The sequence below is a fragment of the Schistocerca gregaria genome, chromosome 5, assembly GCF_023897955.1.
Source record: "Schistocerca gregaria isolate iqSchGreg1 chromosome 5, iqSchGreg1.2, whole genome shotgun sequence".
Lineage (NCBI taxonomy): Eukaryota > Metazoa > Arthropoda > Insecta > Orthoptera > Acrididae > Schistocerca > Schistocerca gregaria.
In genome coordinates this window covers 237,076,268-237,102,652 of record NC_064924.1, presented here as the reverse complement: position 1 = coordinate 237,102,652, position 26,385 = coordinate 237,076,268, and the positions used below count along the sequence as shown (strand labels likewise).

The window sequence follows — 26,385 nt, the reverse complement described above, 5'->3', positions numbered from 1 at the left end:
TGCGACTCTGCAGCACTTTTTTTTTCAAATGAAACCAAAAAATTAATGATTTCCGCAAATCATCACTTTCTGGTACAAAATTCGACATTGTTAACACGATGAAAACATATGATGTTGTTTGTTCCATGACTTGATGTATACTAAAAAGACTTGGCCACGGTTTCTATGTTTCGATACAGTGTATCGATACGTGGAACTGTTTCAGTGTTTCGGAACGGCTGTGGTTCCCTCTTTGGAAACAGTGGTGTTTCATTCCGCCCCTGTCTCGGAAAACCGCACCAGATCGATCTCGAGCCAAACACAGAAACTGTATCGTTGTTTCAAAATAAGACTGTTTCAGTCCACCTGCGCCTGGAACGGACTAATTGTATCGAAACAGTGATGTTTCATTCCGCTCTGTGTCGGACGAGATTCGGGCTCGGCACACATACTGAAACACAACATAACACTTCATGAAACACTTTCAAGAGTGTCGAAATCTTTTTGACAAGCAGCTTAAGACATCCGAAAATAAAGCTTCGTTTCTAGCTAACTGTCGTATTACGAAATGGCGTAACATCTGCTTTATAAACACTGACCAAACAATAAAACAACGCATACTATTCACATTCAAAATAATGTACAGTAACTGTATTAAGAAACACAAGTAAGACTACAACATTTTGAATAAAAAAAGGGTAGAGTGCCAATTATTAGACATATACATAAATTTGATGTAGGTATAATTGCAAGCAATCTGTTTGACATATCACTGATAGTATAATGGTGAACGGGAAGGGCTGGGAAGCATCGTGACTTTATAGTAACAGTTCGAAACACCTTGAAAGACAAAATTTTTTCTGTTATATTTTGTTATTTATTCGAGTTATTTGGCGTTATTTGTTAGTCTATAGTCACTGTGCCTATTATTCCACAACGATTCCCTTTGTATGCATGGAAATTATCAGGATGGGTTTATTACCCATACTAACGGAATGTGGGAATTCCAGTAGCGTATCCGTTGTTTCTGCAGTTTGCTCCTATCTCCAGTTCCGTTCGTGGTGGTTCTTCTGTCTTCAGCTATGGCTGTCCTCAGCCAATTGAAAAGTATGAAAGTCACACAACACGAAAGCAGCGCATTTGCTGCAGGAAATACGAAACTGCCAAGACGCCCAAGTATTAGTTTCATACTTTCTGCGAAATGATTAGCGCTCTTGTACCTCATTTGTGTTTATATGGACATACTTATACACTAAACATTCAAGATGATAAAATGTGTAGGTTTATTAGATTCCAAAACACAAATTGTTTCACTGTTTCGAAACATTACATTGTTTATGTGGACATGCTTATATAGTAGACATTCAAGACGATGAAATGTATAGGTTTATTAGATTACAAAACACAAACTGTTTCACTGTTTAGAAACAGCGTATCGAAACATTACATTGTACTGTTTCATTTGTTTCGAAACAGTTAAGTGTTTCAGTTTGCCAATCTCTAATACTAAATATCTTTGACAGATGTCATACCAACCAAATGTTCCCTATCGACAGATTAGTATCTCAACGCTCATTTCATACCGGTACACCTGGTATGTAATGTCACTAGTAGTTTCATTCAACTGAAAAAGAAACCTACTGAATGTAAAACCAATCGAGTGGCCAATCGGTTAGTAAAACCAGCCGGTTGCCCCATCACTAGACAGAAGACCACACAACAACATGATTATGTAGCGGGCAGCCTCTCACCTGGACTGGCTGTAGACTGACGAGTCCGGGGTAATGATGCCGCGCGCTTCGGCCGCCTGCCAGGGTGACGGGACGGCCGGTCGGTGCTCGCGCGAGGGCGGCGGCAGCGGTGGCGGCGTGGCCGGCAGTGGCTGCGCGGGGCGGCGGGGCTGGCGCATGCGCAGAGTCGCCACGTGGCAGCCGGCGGCCAGCAGCAGGCAGCGGCCTCCCGCCGCCAGCGACAGCGCGCCGTGCTCCAGCCCCAGCTCCAGGGGCCCGCGCACGCTCACCGTCTGCACGCAGCACTGGTCCCACACGTCCCACGCCTTCACCACCTGCAGCAGCCCGGCCGGGATCGCCTGCTACAACCTCGACGTAGCTCTGTTCCCGCAACACGCAGGTGGTGGAAAGCGTCCTACAGCGGATCAGTTGGCCACACAAGAGCGGGTCCCTAGGACAGGCCAAAATCGCCAGCCAGCTCTGCAGACATTTTTAACGGATGCAGCCCACCAGTTTGAGTCCTGTCCTTTCCCAATAACATTCAGTCCCCGTCTGTCAGATGCCATCTCTCAGAGTTGTCCGGAGGTCAGGTCCCTTCGTGTGTGGTCTAAATAGGAGGTTGTTCGTGATTTATCCGCGGGCCCTGATCTGCGATGCATGCTCGATGAACCAGAGGCCACAGGCGACGGATTTCAGGAGTTCCGAACACGTCTCGCCGAAAATCTACATCTACATTTATACAAGCCACCCAACGGTGTGTGGCGGAGGGCACTTTACGTCGCATTGCCATTACCTCCCTTTCCTGTTCCAGTCGCGTATGGTTCGCGGGAAGAACGACTGTCTGAAAGCCTCTGTGCGCGCTCTAATCTCTCTAATTTTACATTCGTGATCTCCTCGGGAGGTATAAGTAGGGGGAAGCAATATATTCGATACCTCATCCAGAAACGCACCCTCTCGAAACCTGGCAAGCAAGCTACACCGCGATGCAGAGCGCCTCTCTTGCAGAGTCTGCCACTTGAGTTTGTTAAACGTCTCCGTAACGCTATCACGGTTACCAAATAACCCTGTGACGAAACGCGCCGCTCTTCTTCGGATCTTCTCTATCTCCTCCGTCAACCAGATCTGGTACGGATCCCACACTGATGAGCAATAGTCAAGTATAGGTCGAACGAGTGTTTTGTAAGCCACCTCCTTTGTTGATGGACTACTTTTTCTAAGGACTTTCCCAATTAATCTGAACCTGGTACCCGCTTTACCAACAATTAATTTTATATGATCATTCCACTTCAAATCGTTCCGCACGCATACTCCCAGATATTTTACAGAAGTAACTGCTACCAGTGTTTGTTCCGCTATCATATAATCATACAATAAAGGATCCTTCTTTCTATGTATTCGCAATACATTACATTAGTCTATGTTAAGGGTGAGTTGCCACTCCCTGCACCAAGTGCCTATCCGCTGCAGATCTTCCTGCATTTCGCTACAATTTTCTAATGCTGCAACTTCTCTGTATACTACAGCATCATCCGCGAAAAGCCGCAGGGAACTTCTGACACTATCTATTAGGTCATTTATATACAGTATATTGTGAAGAGCAATGGTCCCATAACACTCCCCTGTGGCACGCCAGAGGTTACTTTAACGTCTGTAGACGTCTCTCCATTGATAACAACATGCTGTGTTCTGTTTGCTAAAAACTCTTCAATCCAGCCACACAGCTGGTCTGATATTCCGTAGGCTCTTACTTTATCAGGCGACAGTGCGGAACTGTATCGAACGCCTTCCGGAAGTCAAGAAAAATAGCATCTACCTGGGAGCCTGTATCTAATATTTTCTGGGTCTCATGACAAATAAAGCGAGTTGGGTCTCATACGATCGCTGTTTCCGGAATCCATGTTGATTCCTACAGAGTAGATTCTGGATTTCCAAAAACGACATGATACTCGACCAAAAACATGTTCTAAAATTCTACAACAGATCGACGTCAGAGATATAGGTCTATAGTTTTGCGCATCTGCTCGACGACCCATCTTGAAGACTGGGACTACCTGTGCTCTTTTCTAATCATTTGGAACCTTCCGTTCCTCTAGAGATTAGCGGTACACGGCTGTTAGAAGGGGGGCAAGTTCTTTCGCGTACTCTGTGTAGAATCGAATAGGTATCCCGTCAGGTCCAGTGGACTTTCCTCTGTTGAGTGATTCCTGTTGCTTTTCTATTCCTTGGACACTTATTTCGATGTCAGCCATTTTTTAGTATGTGTGAGGATTTAGAGAAGGAACTGCAGTAGTTTCCTCACTTTGTTGTTGTACCACGGTGGGTTTTTCCCGTCCCTCCCAGTTTAACTCGGCACGTACATGTCTAAAACGCATTTTACGATTGCCTTGAACTTTTTCCATAAACACTCAACATTGTCAGTGTCGGAACAGAAATTTTCGTTTTGAGCTGTTAGGTAGTCTGAAATCTGCCTTCTATTACTCTTGCTAAACAGATAAACCTTCCTCCCTTTTTTATATTCCTATTATCTTCCACATTCAGGGATGCTGCAACGGCCTTATTATCACTGATTCCCTGTTCTGCACATACAGAGTCGAAAAGTTCGGGTCTGTTTGTTAGCAGTAGGTCCAAAATGTTATCTCCACGAGTCAGTTCTCTATGTTTACTATGTTCACTATGTTTACGTGGGGCTCCCAAAACTGGATTTCGTAAACCGATTTCGCAATACTGTTTGTGGTTGATCGTGTAAACTCTCCAAAATCGATTCTGGAAATCCATTTCCAGCTGCCAGTTTTCCACCCCCACAATCGATTTTGCTCCCACGTAAACATACAACCGTTTTTTAAACGCGCTTCACGTATCAGGTTACGTCTTGTTTTCGAAATATTGGACTAATAATGAACACGGTCTCTTATTGTTGCACTGATATTAGATTGAGCATGAAACAGTCTATCTCTAATATTGAAGTGAAGAGAAGTAGTGATTGTGCTGGCTAAATCAGAAACTGGAACGTCCGTTTTCCAGACGCCATATTTAACTGAGCTAGCAAACCCGCTTCAGACCTTAAAATGTAGACACGACAGCAAAATCCAAAATTCTCTTTTCGTCTTTTGGAAGATGTGTCGCGCGTAAGCTTAGTGATATGTTGTACAGTACGCCGTGTTTAAGACGTTATTTAATTGTTGTACATTTTTGAATTTTGAAACTCGTTTATATAGTCGAGAAGAAATTATGATGGGTGTTAGTAGGAATTAAATTGTGGCAGTTGCCGGTAATTTGTGCAGTATTTAGTTATATTTTTCTTGAAAAGAAAAAACGCACAAAATTAATTAAAAGTAGATTGCCGAAAGGCGACATTCCAGACATATAAATCTAATTCATTATTGCTGGAGAACACTGGAAGTTCAATATGCTAGGAAGAGGACGTTCTCGATCTTTTCTAAAGTACAGTAATTCGTTATATATGTAAAATAATGGACAGAAAACTGTTATGGGCAGTAATTATAATAATCAACATAGTACAAGCAACGGGTTAATGGGCACTACCATAGTGTTGGTTCATACAATTCATCCCACCTCCGCCCCCTCCCCCCTCTCCTCCTTTTAACCTTCTTTCAAGAGGCTTACATCTTTCTGAGCCCTGTCTGAATTTATTTAAGGTATTTTAAATCCATCATTTCAACTGCAAAAACAGCATATTTTTGTCTCCATACACATTTCGTGCCATTGAAATAAAATATCATCAGTGGTCTGTGATGAAATGCATTTACTATACAGCTTACTTTCTAGATCTAAAATCGGTTCATTACAGATTATGTTGATATACTTACCGGTATTTGATGTCCGATTTTCGCTCACATCAGGAAACGCTTGCACGTTTTTCAGCTATTCCCTCGTGTGGCACCATTTTTCCGTGTAACGTAGTTGCAAAGACGCGTTTAAAATACCTTCAGTTATTGTAAAGCAACTACGGACGATATGGTCACACAAAAGAAGAATTTTTTCTGAAGCTTTGTATCAAATTTTGTATCTTATACTTTATAACACTTTGGAACACCGCTGCAAGCATATCTTTGCATGGCTGTTTTTTTTATTTATTTACATTCTTGTTGGTGTAATGGCCAGGTGTCAGCTTACACAAACAAGGTATTCCGCGGTAAAATTGGTAGGAGTTTCTCGGTGTGTCCACTAGTCCACCCCTTCACTATACTTAAAGGAACTTAAACTTCGGTAATAGTCTGTAAGCCGTGTCACCACTAGCGCACAGGTGGAGACTGCCGTTGTTCAAGACTCTGTCAGATATATCCGTGAACAGTTTCTTTAGCAGCTCTGTGTGATCAGTTAACCCCCTCAACTCTAGTGGGACCAAGTGCAAATTTTAGTTTAGTCTTCTACCATTCTATAGTGGGTCCGCAAATCTCCGCTTCGGTTGTTATCAATTCACAGTTACATGTTTTGACAATGGGAAACGTTTCTACATTGTGCTACATTTTTCATTATTTATTCTTGATATTGGGTGTAAGCCTTTCCTGCTCTTCACTAGAAAGGTTTATGGTTAATGTTTATCATTGATTCATTTCACTTAGATGTTTGGTTAAAAATTTATTTCATTGGCAAAATGTAGAATATAGTAGCGTAAACTGAAATCCAATCAGTTGCTTAAACAGGACCTCTTCCTTTTTTATGTTTAATGTCTTCTGCTTGTATACATTCTCCTGGAATTCTCTTGAGGGTAATGGGGGAACGTTGATCAAAGAAAGTGAAAAAGTAAAAAATGAGTAAAGAAAAATGCAGTTCAGCAAAGAAGATGGACTGGAAGAAGGGCAGTGAACAATTTAATATTAAAAAAAGAACAAAAATGTATGAGGTTGTCCAACATACATTACAGTACATTCCAGGAAGCAGCAACAACAAAAAGAGGCAGAGCTACAGTTCTGGGTAAAGATGTTGAACAAAAGCCGGTTTAGGACTGTCTTATTATGAAAGCTTCGTTCCTTGGGCTTACTAGTAATGGCTTGTGAAGAACGGCTGTACAATTAGCACATAGAAATAGCACTGAACAGCGTTCCAAAGATAAAATTGCTAGGAAAAGTGGGTTTTATTCTTTTTCTTAAATGTTACAAACTAAACTGTCAGAAAGAAAGATGGTCTTTTGGGGCAGCAAAGAAATTGCAGAGAATTCCTATAATCTTCTGGAAGATGTTGTATTATGCTTACTTTGAAATTACGGTATGTTTTCTCTAATGTAATAGCTTTTACTTACTGTTATTTTGATTAATGTTACAAAGGGTTCGACTATGGCAAACACTTTTCAACTCTCTACGTGTAATGTTCCTGAAATTTTTCTTCTCAATAGTTTTTAATTTTTTTTCTAAGTCTAAATTGCAAATGGCGTATATCACTATAAAGTACATATTACATACTTTTAAAACACACTTGTCACTATTGTTTTCTTTAAAAAAATAAGAAACGAAATTGGATCCCTTTTTGGGCACTTTTCTTTATAGCCGTCGTCACGAAACCCAGATGCTCTAGGACGCATTTCTCAGACCCCTAAGGGGCCTGTAAAACCTCTATATTTACTGAAAATACTAGTTTATTGGTTAAAGGCGGCGCGAAAAACAGACTCCTTAGAAATTACACAATTTTTGTTCTGATTGTCACAGCCGAGCGAAGACTGGAAGATAGACAAGTGGGGTGTATCGATTTGACTAGTATGAGGCTTAGTTTTGCCAAAAAATGTTTAACTACTTGAAAATAATCACAGTAATTTACAAAGACTTAATTAGTGATTTGAGGGAAAACTACACAATCAATTTTTGTCCCAATTTTCATAGCCAAAGGAAGATCAAGAAATGGGCAATTGGGGTCTGGCATTGAGCAGTGTGAGACCTAGTTTTGCCACAAAATGTTTAATTGCTTTAACGTAATCAAGGTATGTAACAAAGATTTAATTAGTGATTTGAGGGGAAATTGAAATATTTAATCAACACCTACTACTAGCTGTGTAAATGAAGTGTCTAAAAATATTAAATCACAGTATAAATTGAAACATTTCTACTTTCTATTGATCTATATACTTTTAACGGTAGAATACCGATCACTATTTAAAGATATTATATTTCATGCTTAATGAATAAAGTATGAAAATTAAAAAAATTAAAGTATGGTCAAACGTTTTGAGATGATTCGTCTAAAAATAAGAAATAATATAGATTAGTGCTAAAAATAAGAAATAATATTGATTAGTGTAACATTTGACACACCTTTGAATGGTGCTCAAAACCGTGTACTGCAAATGTGGAGTCACCTGAGAATTTGAAGTTCAATGTTTAATCTCGAATCAAAGAATGTTACAGAGTACTATATGACCTTTATCTGGTGGAATTTTGTGGACTCCTTACGTCAGTATCATATAAGCATCTCAACTGTTGTACATTTCAAAAAAATGGTTGAAATGGCACTGAGCACTATGGGACTTAACTTCTGAGGTCATCAGTCCCCTAGAACTTAGAAGCACTTAAACCTAAGTAACCTAAGGACATCACGCACACCCATGCCCGAGGCAGGATTCGAACCTGCGACCGTTGCGGTCGCGCGGTTCCAGACTGTAGCGCCTAGAACCGCTCGGCCACTCCGGCCAGCGTACATGAGTTCGAGCATCATTCAAAGGTATGTCAAATTTTTTTCTAATCTTTTTTATTTCGTACTTTTAGACAAGTAATTTCACAAAATATTTTACCGTCTTTATTTTCAAAATTTATTTTTCAAACCTTCACTATATTGAAGCGATTTTCACACCAGTTCTCAGTTGGCAATGCGATTTTAGGGGTTAAGATATGGAACATCGAAAGGAAAGCGTGTGCCACAATTATATTAGCTATACCTGCAAATAACAGAAAACAACAATAAAGAGAAAATGGGTCCGAAAATTATTGAATAAGCGAAGAAACTTGTCGTACGTTAGTTTATGACTAAAACCACAACCACGGAGCCGAAAGATTTCGTAAACAATTTTCGAATGAGTCTTCCATCCCACGACAAGTTATTAATATGGATACAAAATAAACTATAGAAGAAAAAACGTTAATGAGAGGAGCTATCGCAGTTGGCGAGGGATTAGATGTAACTTTGACATTTCTCGCAACAGGCAGATCATTCAAATGCATGAAGTTTGGCGCCCTAGTAACACCAAATAAAATTAACAAAATTATTCCTGATACCCGTGAAATAATTATAGCTGTCCCGCAGAAATGTTTTCAGGTAATTAATGTTATTTTTTTTTGGGCTTTATGATAATGTGGGGAGGCTGACGTGTATTTCACAGACCTACTACACTAGTAACACGGTGTTGGCTCTCCTGCCAATCACAACAGCTACTTGTAATGATTGACTACCGGCTATCTAACACGGCAACATTGCAGGGCCAAGGTGAAGAGGAATGGGACCTTCAATAATATTGTCAAACAGTCAATACATTAGTCGTCTGAACACAGCTACTGACGTCTTGCCAGTACTAGAAATACTGATGAGCAGAACTGATGGCCTCAGAATATTCTCAGTATTGTCCATACGCACTGAGCATGTGGAATGGAGAATTGACGATTTTACAATATTCGCCATTCAGATGTTGACAGAGCTTCACGAAGGAGCCGTACGGTATTATTGTGCAGTGTTTTCAGTTCATCTTTGTGTTTATCATTCCTCAGATTCAATTTTCCAAATAGTCTTTTAACAGAAAACGATTTTAAAAGGACTATGCAGAGGAGTCAACAGAGGATTCACTACGAGACTGCTTCCTTCACTAATCTGGAGACATAATAGGCTCATCAGCTTGTTGGATTATACAGCAGTATAGAAAAAGGCTTGTACTTCAAAAGTGTTTCGTACATACAGGGTGGTCCATCTGAAGTTTCGGATGAGATTATCTCGAAAACTATACATCGGTTAAAGATAGTGGGTAAGACAAGTTCGTAAGCTCAAAGGGGGACATCAAATGATACTACACGTGAACCCTGGCCTCCGCCCCCCTTGGGTGGGCAAGGGGCAACTTTTAAATTTTAAATGGAAACACCCAGTTTTTATTGCAGATTAGGATTCTCCATAAAAAAAGTAATCAAGTTTTGTCTGAAACATTTTTTAAACTATTGACAGATGGCCCTGAAATCGAGAAAAATTAAAACTGGGGAAGAATTCCGATTGATTTAGAATGATCCGAGAAGGACGCATCAAATTGATACAAAATGAGCACTAATTCTTTCATTACGCCAAATTAAGCTATTTTTTTTTTTTACAAAATATATCCTGCCCGCCACAGTTTTTAATGGATGGAGGCGGAATGGTATTAAAATCTCGTTAGGGAACTCTTCACAATTGCATTACTGACCCGACTAAGGCGCTACCCTGGCCAAACTGAGAACTATGGCTCAGTATAAAGGTCAGTGCAATGCTATCAGACGTAACTTCACTTTCCGATTGTAAACCGTAAACATAAACTGAAGAAAGTAAATGATTCTTTAGCGAAACATGGCTCACTATCCTCCTACAGAGACTGTGGATATGATGCTAATTTTAGATGAATGCTATAACAATTACGCTGCAGCTGCGCAATTGTATGTGGATCGTTTCCCAAACAGACGACATCCAAGCGAAAACATTATTCAAAATTGCACTCAACGAGCTCGAAATGGACACATGCACCTTCCACCTTGTCAGAGAAAATGACGCTCGTACCCTGACCGTTCTCGCCTACCGAAATGAGTAATGGTGCAATTCAGAGACAAATTGGAATACAGAAATCAACTGTTTTGAGGATTTTGAAGGCACATAAATGTCATGCGTATCATATCACATTGACACAGTCATTAACTCCGAAAGATATGCAAATATGCGTGCATTTCTGGCAATGGGTCTTGGAAATGGTAAGAGCTGACAATGATTTTTTTTTATATACGCTATGTTCACAGATGAAGCCACATTCCAAAAACAATAGCGAATTAAATCGTCATGATTGTCATTATTGGTCCCCTGTCCATCCACACTGGCACAGACCCCTTGACAATCAACACAAATGGTCGTTAATGGTCTGGTGTGGAATTTTAAACGCCTGCCGCGGTGGTCTCGCGGTTCTAGGCGCGCAGTCCGGAGCCGTGCGACTGCTACGGTCGCAGGTTCGAATCCAACCTCGGGCATGGATGTGTGTGATGTCCTTAGGTTAGTTAGGTTTAAGTAGTTCTAAGTTCTAGGGGACTAATGACCACAGCAGTTGAGTCCCATAGTGCTCAGAGCCATTTGAACCATTTTTTTGGAATTCTAAACGATTGCTTGATAGGACCTTATTTTTTTTGAGCGAAGTGTTACTGGGGGATCTTATTTGCAACTTCTCCGCGATGATTTGTTGGAGCTAACGGAAGATGTTGATTTAGAAACTAGGCAACGAAAGTGGTTCCAACAGGACGGTGCAGCTCATCACTGTGCTAAAAATGTGGTGAACGTTTTAAATTTACGGTACCCTGGTCGGTGGATAGGATGCGGCGAACCAAATCACTGGCCTCCACGTTCACCAGACCTAACATCTCCTGATTTTTTCTTGTGTGCTGCTCCTAACTGTGGACAAATTTTGCAGACGATTGACTTTATGCATTGAAGCAAATGGGGATAATTTTGAACAATTTCTTCGTGGCTAATTTCATTAATTAAGCACCCCAAATTGTGAGAGGCAAGGGGACTCACACTAATGAAGCATCCCAACATGTGAGAGGCATGAGGACTCACACTAATGAAGCACGCCATGGGAACATCATTCTACTACGTCCATGTCATTGTTCCTGGGTAGAGCTAAAAGCAGGATGCAGTACAGTTTGTACAAAAACAGCTTAATTCGGCGTAACGAAAGAATTGGTGCACATTTTTTTTATCGATTTGATGCGTCTTTCCCGTATAATTCTAAAGAAATCAGAATTCTTCCCCAATTTTAATTTTTCTCGATTTCAGGGCCATCTGTCAATGGTCTAAAAATGTTTCAGACAAAACTTGATTACTTTTTTATGGAGAATCCGAATGTGCAATAAAATGGGTGTTTCCATTTAAGATTTAAAAGTTGCCCCCTTGCCCACCCAAGGGGGCGGAGGCCAGGGTTCACGTGTAGTATCATTTGATGTCCCCCTTGGAGCTTACGAACTTGTCTTACCCACTATTTTTACCCGATGTATAGTTTTCGAGATAATCTCATCCGAAACTTCAGATGGACCACTCTGTATGTACGAAACACTTTTGAAGTACAAGACTTTTTCTATACTGCTGTATAATTCAACAAGCTGATGGGCCTATTATGTCTCCAGATTAGTGAAGGAAGTAGTCTCGTAGTGAATCCTCTGTTGACTCCTCTGCATAGTCCTTTTAAAATCGTTTTCTGTTAAAAGACTGCTTGGAAAATTGAATCTGAGGAATGATAAACACAAAGATGAACTGAAAACACTGCACACTAATACCGTACGGCTCCTTCGTGAAGCTCTGTCAACATCTGAATGGCGAATATTGTAAAATCGTCAATTCTCCATTCCACATGCTCAGTGCGTATGGACAATACTGAGAATATTTTGAGGCCATCAGTTCTGCTCATCAGTATTTCTAGTACTGGCAAGACGTCAGTAGCTGTGTTCAGACGGCTAATGTATTGACTGTTTGACAATATTATTGAACGTCCCATTCCTCTTCACCTTGGTCCTGCAATGTTGCCGTGTTAGATAGCCGGTAGTCAATCATTACAAGTAGCTGTTGTGGTTGGCAGGAGAGCCAACACCGTGTTACTAGAGGAAGCCGAGAGGCACGCTTTTTAACTCACGCAGGCTGGCGTGAGGACTGGAACAGGACAAGGAAATTAGAATTTAGAAAAACGGACGTAGCTGGTGGAATACTTAACTTTAATCCATTAAGGATGAATGTCGCTCTTGACGGTACATAGTTCACAATATCAATACTAACTGATAATGGCGCCTTGCTAGGTCGTAGCAAATGACGTAGCTGAAGACTATGCTAAACCATCTTCTCGGCAAATGAGAACGTAAGTAGGCAGTGAACCATTGCTAGCAAAGTCGGCTGTACAACTGGGGCGAGTGCTAGGTAGTCTCTCTAGACCTGCCGTGTGGCGGCGCTCGGTCTGCAATCATTGATAGTGGCGACACGCGGGTCCGACGTATACTACCGGACCGCGCCCGATTTAAAGGCTACCACCTAGCTACTTTTGCGTGCCCGATTTCCTGAACTCATTCTGCTTTACAGTTCTGCTTTGCAGATAGTTCTGATTGATACTGAAGAGTAACGCAAAGCGTACAACCTAGTTGCCAGCACACATCTTCCTGTTGTGTGCAAGGAACGACTAGACATCAGACAATTAAAGAAATATATAATCTCTAATAAAGTTTTTCAACGCACTTATATTAACATTGCCTGAACACAAAATTGACGCAGGAGAAAGTCGTATTTCAGAAAGAACAGTGCAACGGTCTAAATGGTTCAAATGGCTCTGAGCACTATGCGACTTAACATCTGTGGTCATCAGTCTCCTAGAACTTAGAACTAATTAAACCTAACTAACCTAAGGACATCACACACATCCATGCCCGAGGCAGGATTCGAGCCTGCGACCGTAGCAGTCGCGCGGTTCCGGACTGAGCGCCTAGAACCGCGAAACCACCGCGGCGGGCAGCAACAGTCTAAGGATAGATTACATTCTGACCTCTTAATTCAATGATGAAATTAAAATAACCGTCCTACGTGGTTCTGTTCCTCTTCATTTCGTGTATGCATTTGCGCTTTCAGTTTCTTGCGAAGTTTTACTGTCGCAAGCGTCTACATATTTGCTCCGTATTTTTCTGGTTTACTTAGAGTATACTGTTTGAAGGGACATTAACAATCCTTGTTAGCTCAGCATCTGTTAGTGAATTACTCGTGACCTGAGCTAGTACACAGCAGCAGTGGAGCAACCCAACGAACTCTTTGGCAGCAGCTATTCACATCACCAATAACGCAAAACTAGTCAAATCATGTATTAGTACGCGTATTTAAATCCATGACAACATACTCCATTAGTCCGAAAAGTTTCGAGACTGGGTTAATAAGAAATAGAGAAATATTAAGATAGTGCTTTTACTTCAGATGTGCTACATAATCCACCCCCCCCGCCCCCCTACTTGAGTAGAACGTACAATACGTTCATACTACAGTGTAAAACTTTCAGGGAAGTTCTGCTTTGGCGTGTAGTTTAACTCGCGCGTCACACTGGCTCAAATGCTGGTTATGTCGTCAAACAATTGAAGCTTTATGAGAATTTATGCACTTTGTCGTTTTGTCATATGTTCGCATCGGTAACAACATGTCTCATCAGCAATGATTTTTTCCAGAAAAAAACTGTCCGCGATTTTCATTTCAATCGAGTCGCGGCAGGCGCTCACTCGTAATTTTTGTTCGGAACTAAGGATTTGCGTGACAAAACTTTGCGTAAACTTTACTCTTCTTCAAAACATTCTGGAGAACGTCTCGAGCGCTTGATTTAGATATGTTGGCCCATTACGATTTGTGACACAAAAAGGTTGACACGCTACAGTCGCATGTCCACTTAACACTGATGGCACACAATTGGCTCGTAGAATGCACCTCTTTTGTTTACAGTTGTTTGTAATTACAGCGCTGACAACGCTCACGCGCCAGGAAGAAAATCAGTCCCGCAACTTTTTGGAGAGATGGCGTTCAACTGTAAGATGACAGCAAATCCCCCCCAAAAAAGTAATGTCAGACGATAAAATAAAAATGTTTCTGATTTGTTCAGACGGCCGCGGTGGCTCAAATACGTAGTTCAAATGGCTCTGAGCGCTATGGGAATTAACATCTGAGGTCATCAGTCCCCTAGAACTTAGAACTACTTAGACCTAACTAACCTAAGGACAACACACACATCCATGCCCGAGGCAGGATTCGAACCTGCGACCGCAGCGGTCGCGCGGTTCCAAACTGAAGCGCCTAGAACCGCTCGTCCACTCTGGCCGGCGCCGCGGTGGCCGAGCAGTTCTAGGCGCTTCAGTCCGGAACCGTGAGACTGCTGCGGTCGCAGGTTCGAATCTTGCCTCGGGCATGGATGTGTGTGGTGTCCTTAGTTTAGTTAGGTTTCAATAGTTCTAAGTTCTAGGGGATTGATGACCTCAGAAGTTAAGTCCCATATTGCTCAGAGCCATTTTTTCTTTTGTATTATTATGAGAATGTCTTTCCAGGGGATAATGGTGTAGAGAATTACTATGTGAAAAGCGGCGAATGTTGCTGTGTGTGCACTATTAGATCCTTAATGTTGTCGATTAACTCAAAACTGTTGTTAATTAATAAGTTGTTTTCAAGGGTGTAATTTTTCTTCAGTGTATCATGAAATTTTCTGGCAATTTTGTATCCTCGGTCGTTTATTGCATTTACAATTGGATATATGAGACAACCACTTTTGCGGATCTTAGGTTTGAATCTTAACCTAGGGCCTGTGGATTCATTACAACACAATGTATTGCAGCTGCAGCGTTCGCACTCACCCCGTCAGTGGAACAACTGAAGACGACGTCCATGTCTGGCATGACGAGCACGTCGACGACGGCAGCCGCGTGGCCGAACAGCGAAGCGGTGGGCTGGTTGGTGACCACGGGGTTCCACAGTCGCACCACGCAGTCGCTGCTGCCCGTGGCCAAGAGCTTCAGGCGGCGCTCCATGTGGAAGCAGCGCACGCCCTGGGAATTAGGAACACAAAAAACTGGACATTGGCATAAAAATACTGGCATATACAAACTCACATGCTCCTATTCTTGCTTCCACATAGGTGAAACTGGGAGAAAGTTTGCAACCCGCTACAAAGAACATATGCACATCCTTCCAATCAAAAACTTAAATACGAGGGGTCTCCGTAAACTATGGACCCAATTTTTTTTTCACAGTGTAAAACATGTTTATTTCATGAATGCGTACGTTTTTAGAAAGTTCAGACCTTAACCTATTTTTCTACATAGTCGCCCTTGAGGTCAATACATTTTTGCATCCGGCGTACGAGCATTTGAATGCCCGAGTCAAAAAAATCTGCCGTCAAGCCGCGCAGATACCTGAGATCCGCTTCTTTCAGCTCTTCTCTGTCGCCGAAATGCGTTCCATCCAGGTGTTTCTTCATATCAGGGAAGAGATGGTAGTCACTTGGGGTTAAGTCCGGGCTGTAGGGTAAGATTGTTGGTGGCTTTATCGGTGTGCGGTAGAGCGCCATGCTGATGCAAACGCACCCCCTTGGAGAGCATGCCTTTCCTCTTGTTTTGAATTACACGGCGTAGTTTTTGCAGTGCCGAGCAGTGTTGATTGTTGTACCGGTGAGCAAGAACTCGCACAACAATACCCCCAACCTGTCGCTAAACACTTTGCTGACATTTTGCGGCGACTCTGGGTGCTTCCATTGTTTGGACTGTTCTTGCGTTTCGGGTTTGCGGTAGTGCACCTAAGTCTCGTCTCGTGACGGAGTCGAGGTATTCCTCGCCATGAGTTCCGTGGTCTTGAGGAAGTTCTTGGACCGCTTCAGCGCGTTCACGTTTGTGGTCTTCGGCCAACATTCTTGGCACCCACCTTGCGCAAACCGTCACTTTTCGATCTGAGAGCACCTCTGCCTCCACTTTTGCGATTGTTTCGTCAGGAACAGATGCCCGTCCGGAAGGCTCCTCATCATGGACGTCAGTACGCCCGTTCTTGCACCATTTGCGCACGTGTTGTACCCTCATACACTAGTCTCCATAGATTTCGCATAGCTGGGAATGGATTTCTGCCGGCGCAATGTTTCTTGCACACAGAAAACGGATCACCGGGCGCAGGTCACACCTGGCGGGCGAAGCGAGTGGGAGATCCATTGTACGGCTGCCAAGCCAAGACTGAGCTCCGCAGGCAGCTCGCTAGGGAGGGGTTTAATAGAGGGGGAACCAAGGTACACTACAGAATCGCGGGATGCACCATAACAGCGCTTTTCAGGACTGTAGCGCCATGGGAACATTATTTTACGGACAATCCTCGTAAAGTCCAGCTTTGGATCACGTGTTGCTCATTAAAAACACTGTTGGTGATATGAGTGACAATCTTTCTGTGCTGCACATTGCTGAGAAACGAATACAAGTGGATCTCCTTCAGCACTTAGAGATTTACATCCGCAAACTAGTCACATCCAAAAATCCTTAATTAAAAAAATGAATCAACACAGAATTTACGGCGCTCTTAGGAGCCGTATTGTAAAGGAGAGAATTGTGAAGAATCAATTAGACGCCCCTCAAAGGGAAGGAGAGTAAGTAACTCACAAATAATTTATTCAAACGTCGGAAGGGGGGGGGGGGGGAGGGTTCTGTTAAGGTAACATTGACAAACAACAGTTACGAGGGTTATTTCAACATTAAGACAGAATGGAATAAAACAATTTATTTTGCAAAATGCCTATACAGGCCTTTAATACGAGGATTGCCAGAAGGTAATGCGCCGTACTTTTTTTCTCAGACGGAAACAATACTACAAATGCGAAACGTTGCGTGTATACTATTTGAAATCTCCTGGGTGAGTGCGTCAAGTTTCCGTCACTTCCGACAGATAGTGTAGTTGCAGAACAATTTCAAAACGACGTCTGTAGGTTCAAAAATGATTCAAATGGCTCTGAGCACTATGGGACTTAACATCTGTGGTCATCAGTCCCCTAGAACTTAGAACTTTTTAAACCTAACTAACCTCAGGACATCACACACATCCATGCCCGAGGCAGGATTCGAACCTGTGACCGTAGCGGTCACGTGATTCCAGACTGAAGCGCCTAGAACCGCACGGCCACACCGGCCGGCCGTCTGTAGGTGTTGTACATTACAAGCAACGTGCCGTCATTGAATTTCTCACTGCAGAGAAAAAAATGTGGGGAATATTCACAAACGCTTGTGCAAAGTCTATGGAGCATCTGCTGTCGACAGAAGTACAGCTAGTCGCTGGGCACGGAGGGTGAGGTCATCAGAAGGCGGTTCGGCAGAGCTCCGCGATTTACAGCGGTCGGGGAGACCACCCACGGCTGTCACACCTGGCAGCCCTGACTTAGCTCCCTCGGACTTCCACTTGTTTGGGCCATTAAAGGATGCCATTCATGGAGGACATTTTGAGGACAATGAGGAGGTGATTCACACAGTGAAGTACTGGCTCCGCCACCAGGACAAGGATTGGTATCGACAGGGCAGACACACCCTTGTTTTGCTCTGGAGGAGTCCATAGAACGGGATGGAGACCCTTCTTTTGGGTGTGTAATTCTCATTATATTCAATGAAGTACTGTTGAAGAAAAAAATGAGGTGCATTACTTTCGGGGCAACCCTTGGATAATCTCCATTTTTGCTTATGACGCTCTCCCAACGTTTCGGAAACTTACACTCCTAATAGGGCACCTTCATTGTTGAGCTGTGTGAGTTGAGTCATCTCACTGGAAGCTTCATCAGTTGTGGTCATTGACATTTGACGAACTTAGGCTGTGTAATGGGACCATCACGAACATACGATAGTATAAGCGTTAGAACCTCGTCGAATTATTTACTGTGCGACAGCATCTTTCCGGCGAACTCTTATTCAGTTTTTGTATAGCTATTAATGTAATAGCTGTAGCTTAATAGCTGCAGCTCTCTCACTATAAACTTTACCCGATTACTGCAAATCACACATATGTACTACAAAATTACCGCAGACACGGGAAAGAGTGAAGTGTTCCATCAGAATAAAGCAATATCGGCCCAGGAATTGTCACACTTGATTCGATGATCATCATTCAGTGCCGGCCGCTATGGCCGAGCGGTTCTAGGCGCTTCAGTCTGGAGCCGCTCGACCGATATGGTCGCAGGTTCGAATCCTGCCTCGGGTATGGATGTGTGTGATGTCCTTAGGTTAGTTCGGTTTAAGTAGTTCTAAGTTCTAGGTGACTGATGACCTCATATGTTAAGTCCCATAGTGCTCAGAGCCATTTGAACCATCATCATTCAGCAATCGTCTGTCTTCATTTAATGCACACTTGCCAAATAACTACGACATGTTCTTGATGACAGTATTCATGTTGAACGTATTCCATTACGAAGAGTACGTTGCCGTGATGGCCAACAACACAACGTTGCCCAACATTATATAGAGCTCTTCTCCACAGACCGAGCGAGGTGGCGCAGTGGTTAGCACACTGGACTCGCATTCGGGAGGACGACGGTTCAATCCCGTCTCCGGCTATCCTGATTTAGGTTTTCCGTGATTTTCCTAAATCGTTTCAGGCAAATGCCGGGATGGTTCCTTTGAAAGGGCACGGCCAATTTCCTTCCCAATCCTTCCCTAACCCGAGCTTGCGCTCCGTCTCTGATGACCTTGTTGTCGACGGGACGTTAAACACTAACACCACCACCACCATCTTCTCCACACTTTCCGTTCCGATGTTGCTTGCAGCTACGGTACTTCTCCTTGGAGGTGCAATGCTACACAATATTTGTTTTAGTTACGACAGAGGTCAACGATGATTCACAACACCCCAAATCTGCGATCAGCCTTAAACGATTTACTTCTAGTATGCCATCAACAGTTTCTGAGTCTTACTGATGAATGCATAACATAAATGCCAAGTATTTGCAGCGTATTACAGGAGTATTTTTTGATTGAAGATAACATCGGAGTACATGTGGTTTCTAGTATCCTGCGTGAAGTGATAATGTTTATATCAACACTAAAATATGGTTATATTCTTCAAATTAAACCACTCAGTTGTCTCAGTTGATTGATGTATAGATTCATAGCAGTTTATTATTGTGGGTGGATAAAAAAGTACTTTACTTCCCTTCGCAAACCTGAAAATCGAGATCGTAAACTCATAGTACAGTGCTTGAGAAGACAACATCTTCGCTTTTCTTCGCATAACTGTCGTATACATTGGTAACATTGCTGAATGAGAAGATGAACGAAGCTATAGGCGTAGCGGAGGATGTCATGGTGGACTAGTAAAAGATATCATCGGAATTCTGTAAGACGCAAACTAGTAAAGGAAGTTCAGGATCTTCGAATACGGAAATAATAAATTTTCTAGGAAAAATTACATAGCCAAGAAAAATGATAGTGTTTGGAGGAACGATTTATATGCGAGCGAGCCAATACTGCCGTTTATAGAATAATACTGTGTGGAACATAAAATAGAAAATCGTCAACAGAAGCACAGGGATCTACAGCCGAAAAGAGTGAGGGAAGCCATGCCCAAGTCTTCCATTTCTACACACACACACACACACACACACACACACACACACACACACACACACACACACAGAGAGAGAGAGAGAGAGAGAGAGAGAGAGAGAGAGAGAAACGGCAGTCTTAGACTTGCTGAGCTGCTTCGAGGTTGAACGAGCGATGTGCAGGTGTTGATCATTAGTAGAATATTTACAAAAGAAACCATATCACGAACGGTTCTAGGTGCTATAGTCTGGAACCGCGCGACCGCTACGGTCGCAGGTTCGAATTCTGCCTCGGGCATGGATGTGTGTGATGTCCTTAGGTTAGTTAGGTTTAAGTAGTTCTATGTTCTAGGGGACTGATGACCTAAGAAGTTAAGTCCCATAGTGCTCAGAGCCATTTGAGCCAAATAATATCAGATTTCAATACGGAGAGACACATAACCAAGTATCAACGCAGAAATAAGAAATGTCATTACAAGAGTGCTCTCCAAAACTGCGGCACATCGACTACTGATTAATTAGTTGCTGAAGTAGCCTGAAAGAGTGCACTGCTTAACACACTTTGCGTATTGATGATGTATGCTAACATGCGACAACAGTGTCTAATTCATGGTTTTATTATCTGACGTGAGTGATGTTATGTTCGACTCATACGATGCTCTGAATGCTTTTAAGAGCCTGATGATAGTCAGTTGACCGAAGTTGTTTGTTTGAATAAAGATTTCGTCAGCAGCTGATGGCGGTAAGCATGACATTTTTCAGATGGCTTTCTACTCTTATCATGTACGGATAACATTGTTATGTACTACGTAACTTGCGCAAGATCATTTCCAAATTGAGAAACTCTGCGAATGCTCTTGCGCATCAGTCAAATACGGAGCAGATCTCTTTTCAACGATTGACTAATAACATATGGTAATACGTTGATGCACTCGCCGCCACTTTCTTAGCTTTTGTGTGATGATGGTCTACTGACCGAAAGTGCTAACAACATTAACGCTAAATAAACGCGATATAGGTATTACGTCTAAAATTGTTTCTCTGTCGTGGTAGCATATCATAGACTTCGTATACATTTAAGAAAGCAAGGATGGCGTATTATAACGTTAAGTGTAAGGAGTACATAAAATAATTATGTTGGCAAGAGTGGCAATTTATTTAACGATTTTATTTGTTACTGCTATAAATTTCCTTTACTTCAGGCCTATGGTCACAAATTTTTATGTCATTAGACGACCGGTTTCGTTCCATAATGACCATCTTCAGTTCCTGTTACTGTTATGTTACATTGGTGATTTGTCTGTGTGTGTGTGTGTGTGTGTGTGTGTGTGTGTGTGTGTGTGTATGTGTGTGTGTGTGTGTGTGTGTTTGTGTGTGTGCGTGCGAGTGAGAGAGAGAGAGAGAGAGAGAGAGAGAGAGAGAGAGAGAGAGAGAGAGAGAGCACAGTCAAGCTTATGCTATACATATGATATGGCTGAGCTAAAATAAAAGTTTAAAAAGAACTGGATATAATGGGAACCTACGTCTTTCGACTACAGAAACCACGACGTTATCCATCACGTTAGCACTTAGTTATGTTGCACTTGTCTCTTTCTTTGGTTAACATAGTAGCTCTTGAACACATAAATTTTTGAGGCATTATTACCTGATATTTAATGATAATGGTGTCGTGTTTGTGATAAATTTTCAGTGCTCCGTTACCTTGCAACGGAATACTGCAGATTATAAAAAAAAAACGTGTTTCATGGTTAGTTTGAAAATTATTGACGATAACAAAAAAAAGAAGATTCAAATGGCAGTGAGCACTATGGGACTTAACTTCTGAGGTCATCAGTCCCCTAGAACTTAGAACTGCTTAAACCTAACTAACCTAAAGACATCACACACATCCATGCCCGAGGCAGGATTCGAACCTGCGACCGTAGCGGTTGTGACGATAACTCACTCCTGAGAGAGCACTCTTATATGAACGCAGTAACCGGCGGTAAATCGTTATGTGAATTTAATTGTAGCAATAATTATAATGCATCATTCCAAGAACGACGTGTTTTTGTAAATCCCCGATAGGTGTTCATGAAGTCTTGTGAGAGGCAATATCGAACGCTAACGAAAGCCGATACTAGTTCCTCTGGTCGTCGATACTGTGCGTGACTTCAAAATGACGTCACATTTGCAGGAAGTGTCGTGAAATGAGTATTACCCGGGAATTGGTGTTGCGAGTCGGGCCGGCCGTTGTGGCAGAGCGGTTCTGGGCCCTTCAGACCAGAACCGCGCGCCCACTACGGTCGCGGGTTCGAATCCTGCCTTGGACATGTATGTGTGTGTTGCCCTTCGGTTAGTTAGGTTTAAGTAGTTCTATGTTCTAGGGGACCGATGACCTCAGATGTTAAGTCCCATAGTGCTCAGAGCCATTTTTGCGATTCGGCACAGTCAGTTGTTTATTTAGAAACTATCATGAAGCCATGACAGTTTCAGCCACAGCAAAGCGTAACCTAAATCGTTCACATTTAAAGTTGTGGCTTGATCTAGTTGAACTGCACACCATCTGACAGTGACATTCCCCTCGGTTCTGTCACTTTCCGCCATGTCTAGTATGGAACGACCTGAAGGCTCGGCTTACCAAATGCTCACGCGCGCGCGCGAGTGTGTGTTTGTGTGTGTGCGTGCGTGTGGTTGCAACTCACCCTGGCGAGCCGGAAGATGTAGGGCGCGCGGCGCGCGGGGGCGTGCCTGACGACGACGGTGGCGGCGGGGTCGTGGCTGCAGGAGACCAGCGTGTCGTTGTCCGGGCAGTAGGCCAGCTGCCGCACCGCGCCGCCGTGCACGCCCTCGTCCACTCGCACCGACACCCACTCCGTCTGCTGCTCCAGCTCCTGACGCAGCACGCACACGCACGCGTCCCGTAATGGTACTTGAAATACGTAACCATTACGGCACCCCACCTCACCTTCTCGATACCAGCAATATTCTACTGTTTTTCTGTGAAATAGTTATGTGGTGTGCGCACTGTGAGACCTTCGGTACACACACCATCAGATTATTTGACTTGTCGCTCTAGCGAAGTAGGCGAGTGTCACCAATATGTCTCGTGGTCTTATCGTGGCGTGTTTATCTTCTGCCGTTAGGTCAGACGATAGAAATGCCACTTGCACGATTAGAGTAGCAGATTGACGGTGACCAACTTTGAACAGAACTTGATTAATTTTCACACACATTTATTAAAATAATAAAAATCATAGACATTACGTAACTTGATTCTGGATGCTGTTTACAATTGACAATCTGAAGTTCCTTTGGTCTTGGTACGTTAATCTTATTCTCACATGCCTTTGATACTTGACAAAGTGTCTATACATTTCTCTTCATGGCTATGTAACGGAATATGATAATCTTATTAGGCACAGACTGAAACTTGACTACAGACTAATGCAGACTAATGCAGACTGATGCAGACTGACTAATCGGATTTGTTTTTCCCTTTATTGATTTTCAATTCCCCCCGAAGGGGGTGGGCTGGCAGCAGCTTAGTACGCTGCTCTACAGCCTACATACTTATTTTAAAAACGGAAGAAGAAAAGAAACAAGAAAAACAGGCGATAAAACGGTGACGTAAAGTGTAAAATGGCGGAAAAATGATGAAAGTTAAAACAGAAATCAAAAGGGGTTGGCAATGTTAATAAAAGACATAGGAATCAGACAATAAAATTGTACACACACAATTACAAAACACGGCGACAGTCTGGTTTCTGTTCGCAAGAGATAAAAAGCACACCCAGCGACAGTATGATGGCTGTTCGCAACACTCACTGTAAAACACTGCACGAAAAGGGCGGCACAAAGATGACACTCCCGAGCCAAAGGCAGATGGGTGGGGGACTAATCGGAGGACTGTACACTCGTTGTAATACCTCGAGCGTTCAGGTATCACTACGCAAGTGTGATCCGCGAGGAGAGAAGGTTCTACGTTAACAGCTATCTCATTGGCTGCGTTGCATATTAATACGCGAATCGGCGGAAGCAGAATTTTGTCCGTCTCTAAGACAGCGCCATCTCCTAGTGCGGAGACGGACGAGCGCTGCGCCTGCGCTGTTGTGCTTAGTGGGGCGCGCTCTAGTGGGAAAGTTGTGTACGCGCTGACTATGCGGAACTATCTACACAACAAGTTAACATATTTCTGTGACAACATTCAGATTTGATTTCATTAATGTAGAGGTACTTCGATACGTCGATATGTAGATATTGCAATGATATTATTCTTTTGTGTATTCTTTCTTTTGTCACTATGATCATTGATGTACTTGTAACTCTGATTTTTTGGGAGCGTAAGCTGTTATTAGAGAGTCAAGCTTTGGTCGTCATGTTAAAAAGATGCAATTGTAGTCAGTTTATGAAATGTGAACTTTTAACAGTGAGGAAGATATTACAATGAAATGAACACCCTTAGCTGCTTACAGGCGTTGACATACGTCAACGGGGACAGATGAAAATGTGTGCCCCGACCGGGACTCGAACCCGGGATCTCCTGCTTACATGGCAGACGCTCTATCCATCTCTTCTTCCTTTTTTTTTTTTTTTAATTCATTTTGTTCGCTGCATCTGCTCGGAGCGGACGTCGTAAGACATCCGTTTAAATTCGTTATTGATCGATTAACTCAGTTTTTTTATTACAGAGGGCAGCTAACCCTATTCTTTTTTTTTAAATAAATTCACCATGCTTCCCAGCCCTTCTATCTGGTACCCGGAACTACTTTCCATCTCGACGCTTCGAGCTGCCGACACAGACACGCCCCATTTTTTTTTTTTTTCATAGGTGGGGGAGGGCGGGGAAGGCAGAGTGATCAGGGGTCGTAACCCGAGGCCTGGTCACAGTGTCCCCCTCGTCCGTCAAGGAATCAGGGATGGGAAGGGGAAATCTTTTGTGGGAATCATTATTTATTTATTTATTTTTATTTACTGTTTTTAATACAAAGTTAATGTGGTTTTACTTTATACCACAACAAAAATAAATGTATCTAGCACTGCATCGTGCTCTGAGTAAAAAAAAAAAAAAAAACAGTATCTCGGCACGTTCCTACACCGAGGTAATATATATGGGGGAAACGAAAAAAAATAGTGCTTCATACAGGATGCAGAAGGGTGTGTCGCTGTTCTCCTTACACTTCATCATCCCAGGTACGTCTTCACGTATATCATGTTATTCCACCGAGAATCGAACTTAGTCTTGTCAGCTCATTCAATGGGTGTCTTCTCCTACCTGTGGATGATCCAGCTGCGTGGAGGGTCGCGTAGGGCACTCCCTAAGTAATTAGAAAAATACTGTCTGTATTTTGGGTTCCGTACGACCTTGCAATGACGTTCTTGTAGGTAATTTCAAAAGTCGAATACATCTTTAGGTCCATCGTGAAATAAGTAGTGTACCGCATGCGCACGGATCCACGTAGCCGGCCGCGGTGGTCTAGCGGTTAAGGCGCTCAGTCTGGAACCGCGCGACTGCTACGGTCGCAGGTTCGAATCCTGCCTCGGGCATGGATGTGTGTGATGTCCTTAGGTTAGTTAGGTTTAAGTAGTTCTAAGTTCTAGGGGACTGATGACCACAGATGTTAAGTCCCATAGCCATTGGAGCCATTTTGATCCACGTAACAGCGTTGGTCTTGGCGCGCGGGAAATACTGTTGATCCGGAAATAGAAGAAACCGAGGTGTAATGTGTTCCGGAGTCACTCGAAGAAAATACGACAAAATTTGTCGCACCAAGCGCCATACGTCTTCTGCCGCGCCACATGTCAGACGGTGTTCGTCCGTGTCTGGTATCCCGCAGTCCACGCAGAGAGGCGATTCCGCCATGTTGATCTTGTGGAGGCGTGATCGGGTGATCTGTTTACCATTGACTGTGATATACCATGTGGATCGGACGGCTGTGTCCAGTGTAACCGCGTGAATTGTCTTCCACACCACCTTCCAATTAATCTGAGGGCTCTTGGTCTCCACGATGTTTGGTGGGCGCCTCTGCTGTAGGACATGATATGTATCCCGCGCTGACGCCTGTTTCGTCGGTGCTACTGCGATACGGACATAGCTGTGTTCAATGTAAAAGTTCCCGAAGTAGTACAAAGGTGGGGGTATGTCTTGCGTCGTCAGTGGGGGCATAAGGAAGGGCGGAGCTAAGGACTCCAACAGCAAACCTGTCGAACTTTCCGGGTGGTGGCGCCACAGCTTGATGTATGAGCTAACATACAGGGCCACAGCTCTGTCGTGGACATGGACTAGACCAAGACCTCCCCTTTCTGGGGGAAGGGTCAGTGACTCATAGCTGACTTTGAAGAGCATGCCTGTACTGACGTAGGCTCCGAATGCCGCTAATAGACGTCGAGCCATCAGTAACGGTATTGGAAGAACACGCGCTATGTGTGCAAGGC

The 26,385-nt window shown here is 43.0% G+C and overlaps 1 protein-coding gene across 1 annotated transcript in view; it reads right to left on the bottom strand.

Annotated features, from left to right (window-relative positions):
- The window catches only part of LOC126273297 (uncharacterized), a 112,453-nt gene that overhangs the window by 11,222 nt on the left and 74,846 nt on the right, over positions 1-26,385 (bottom strand). The window contains exons 5-7 of the mRNA XM_049976843.1: positions 22,656-22,844; positions 15,275-15,466; positions 1,731-2,044 (exon numbers count right to left, since the gene is read on the bottom strand). Of these exons, the coding sequence (XP_049832800.1) occupies positions 1,731-2,044; positions 15,275-15,466; positions 22,656-22,844 (695 nt within the window). The remainder of the gene's footprint in view (positions 1-1,730; positions 2,045-15,274; positions 15,467-22,655; positions 22,845-26,385) is intronic.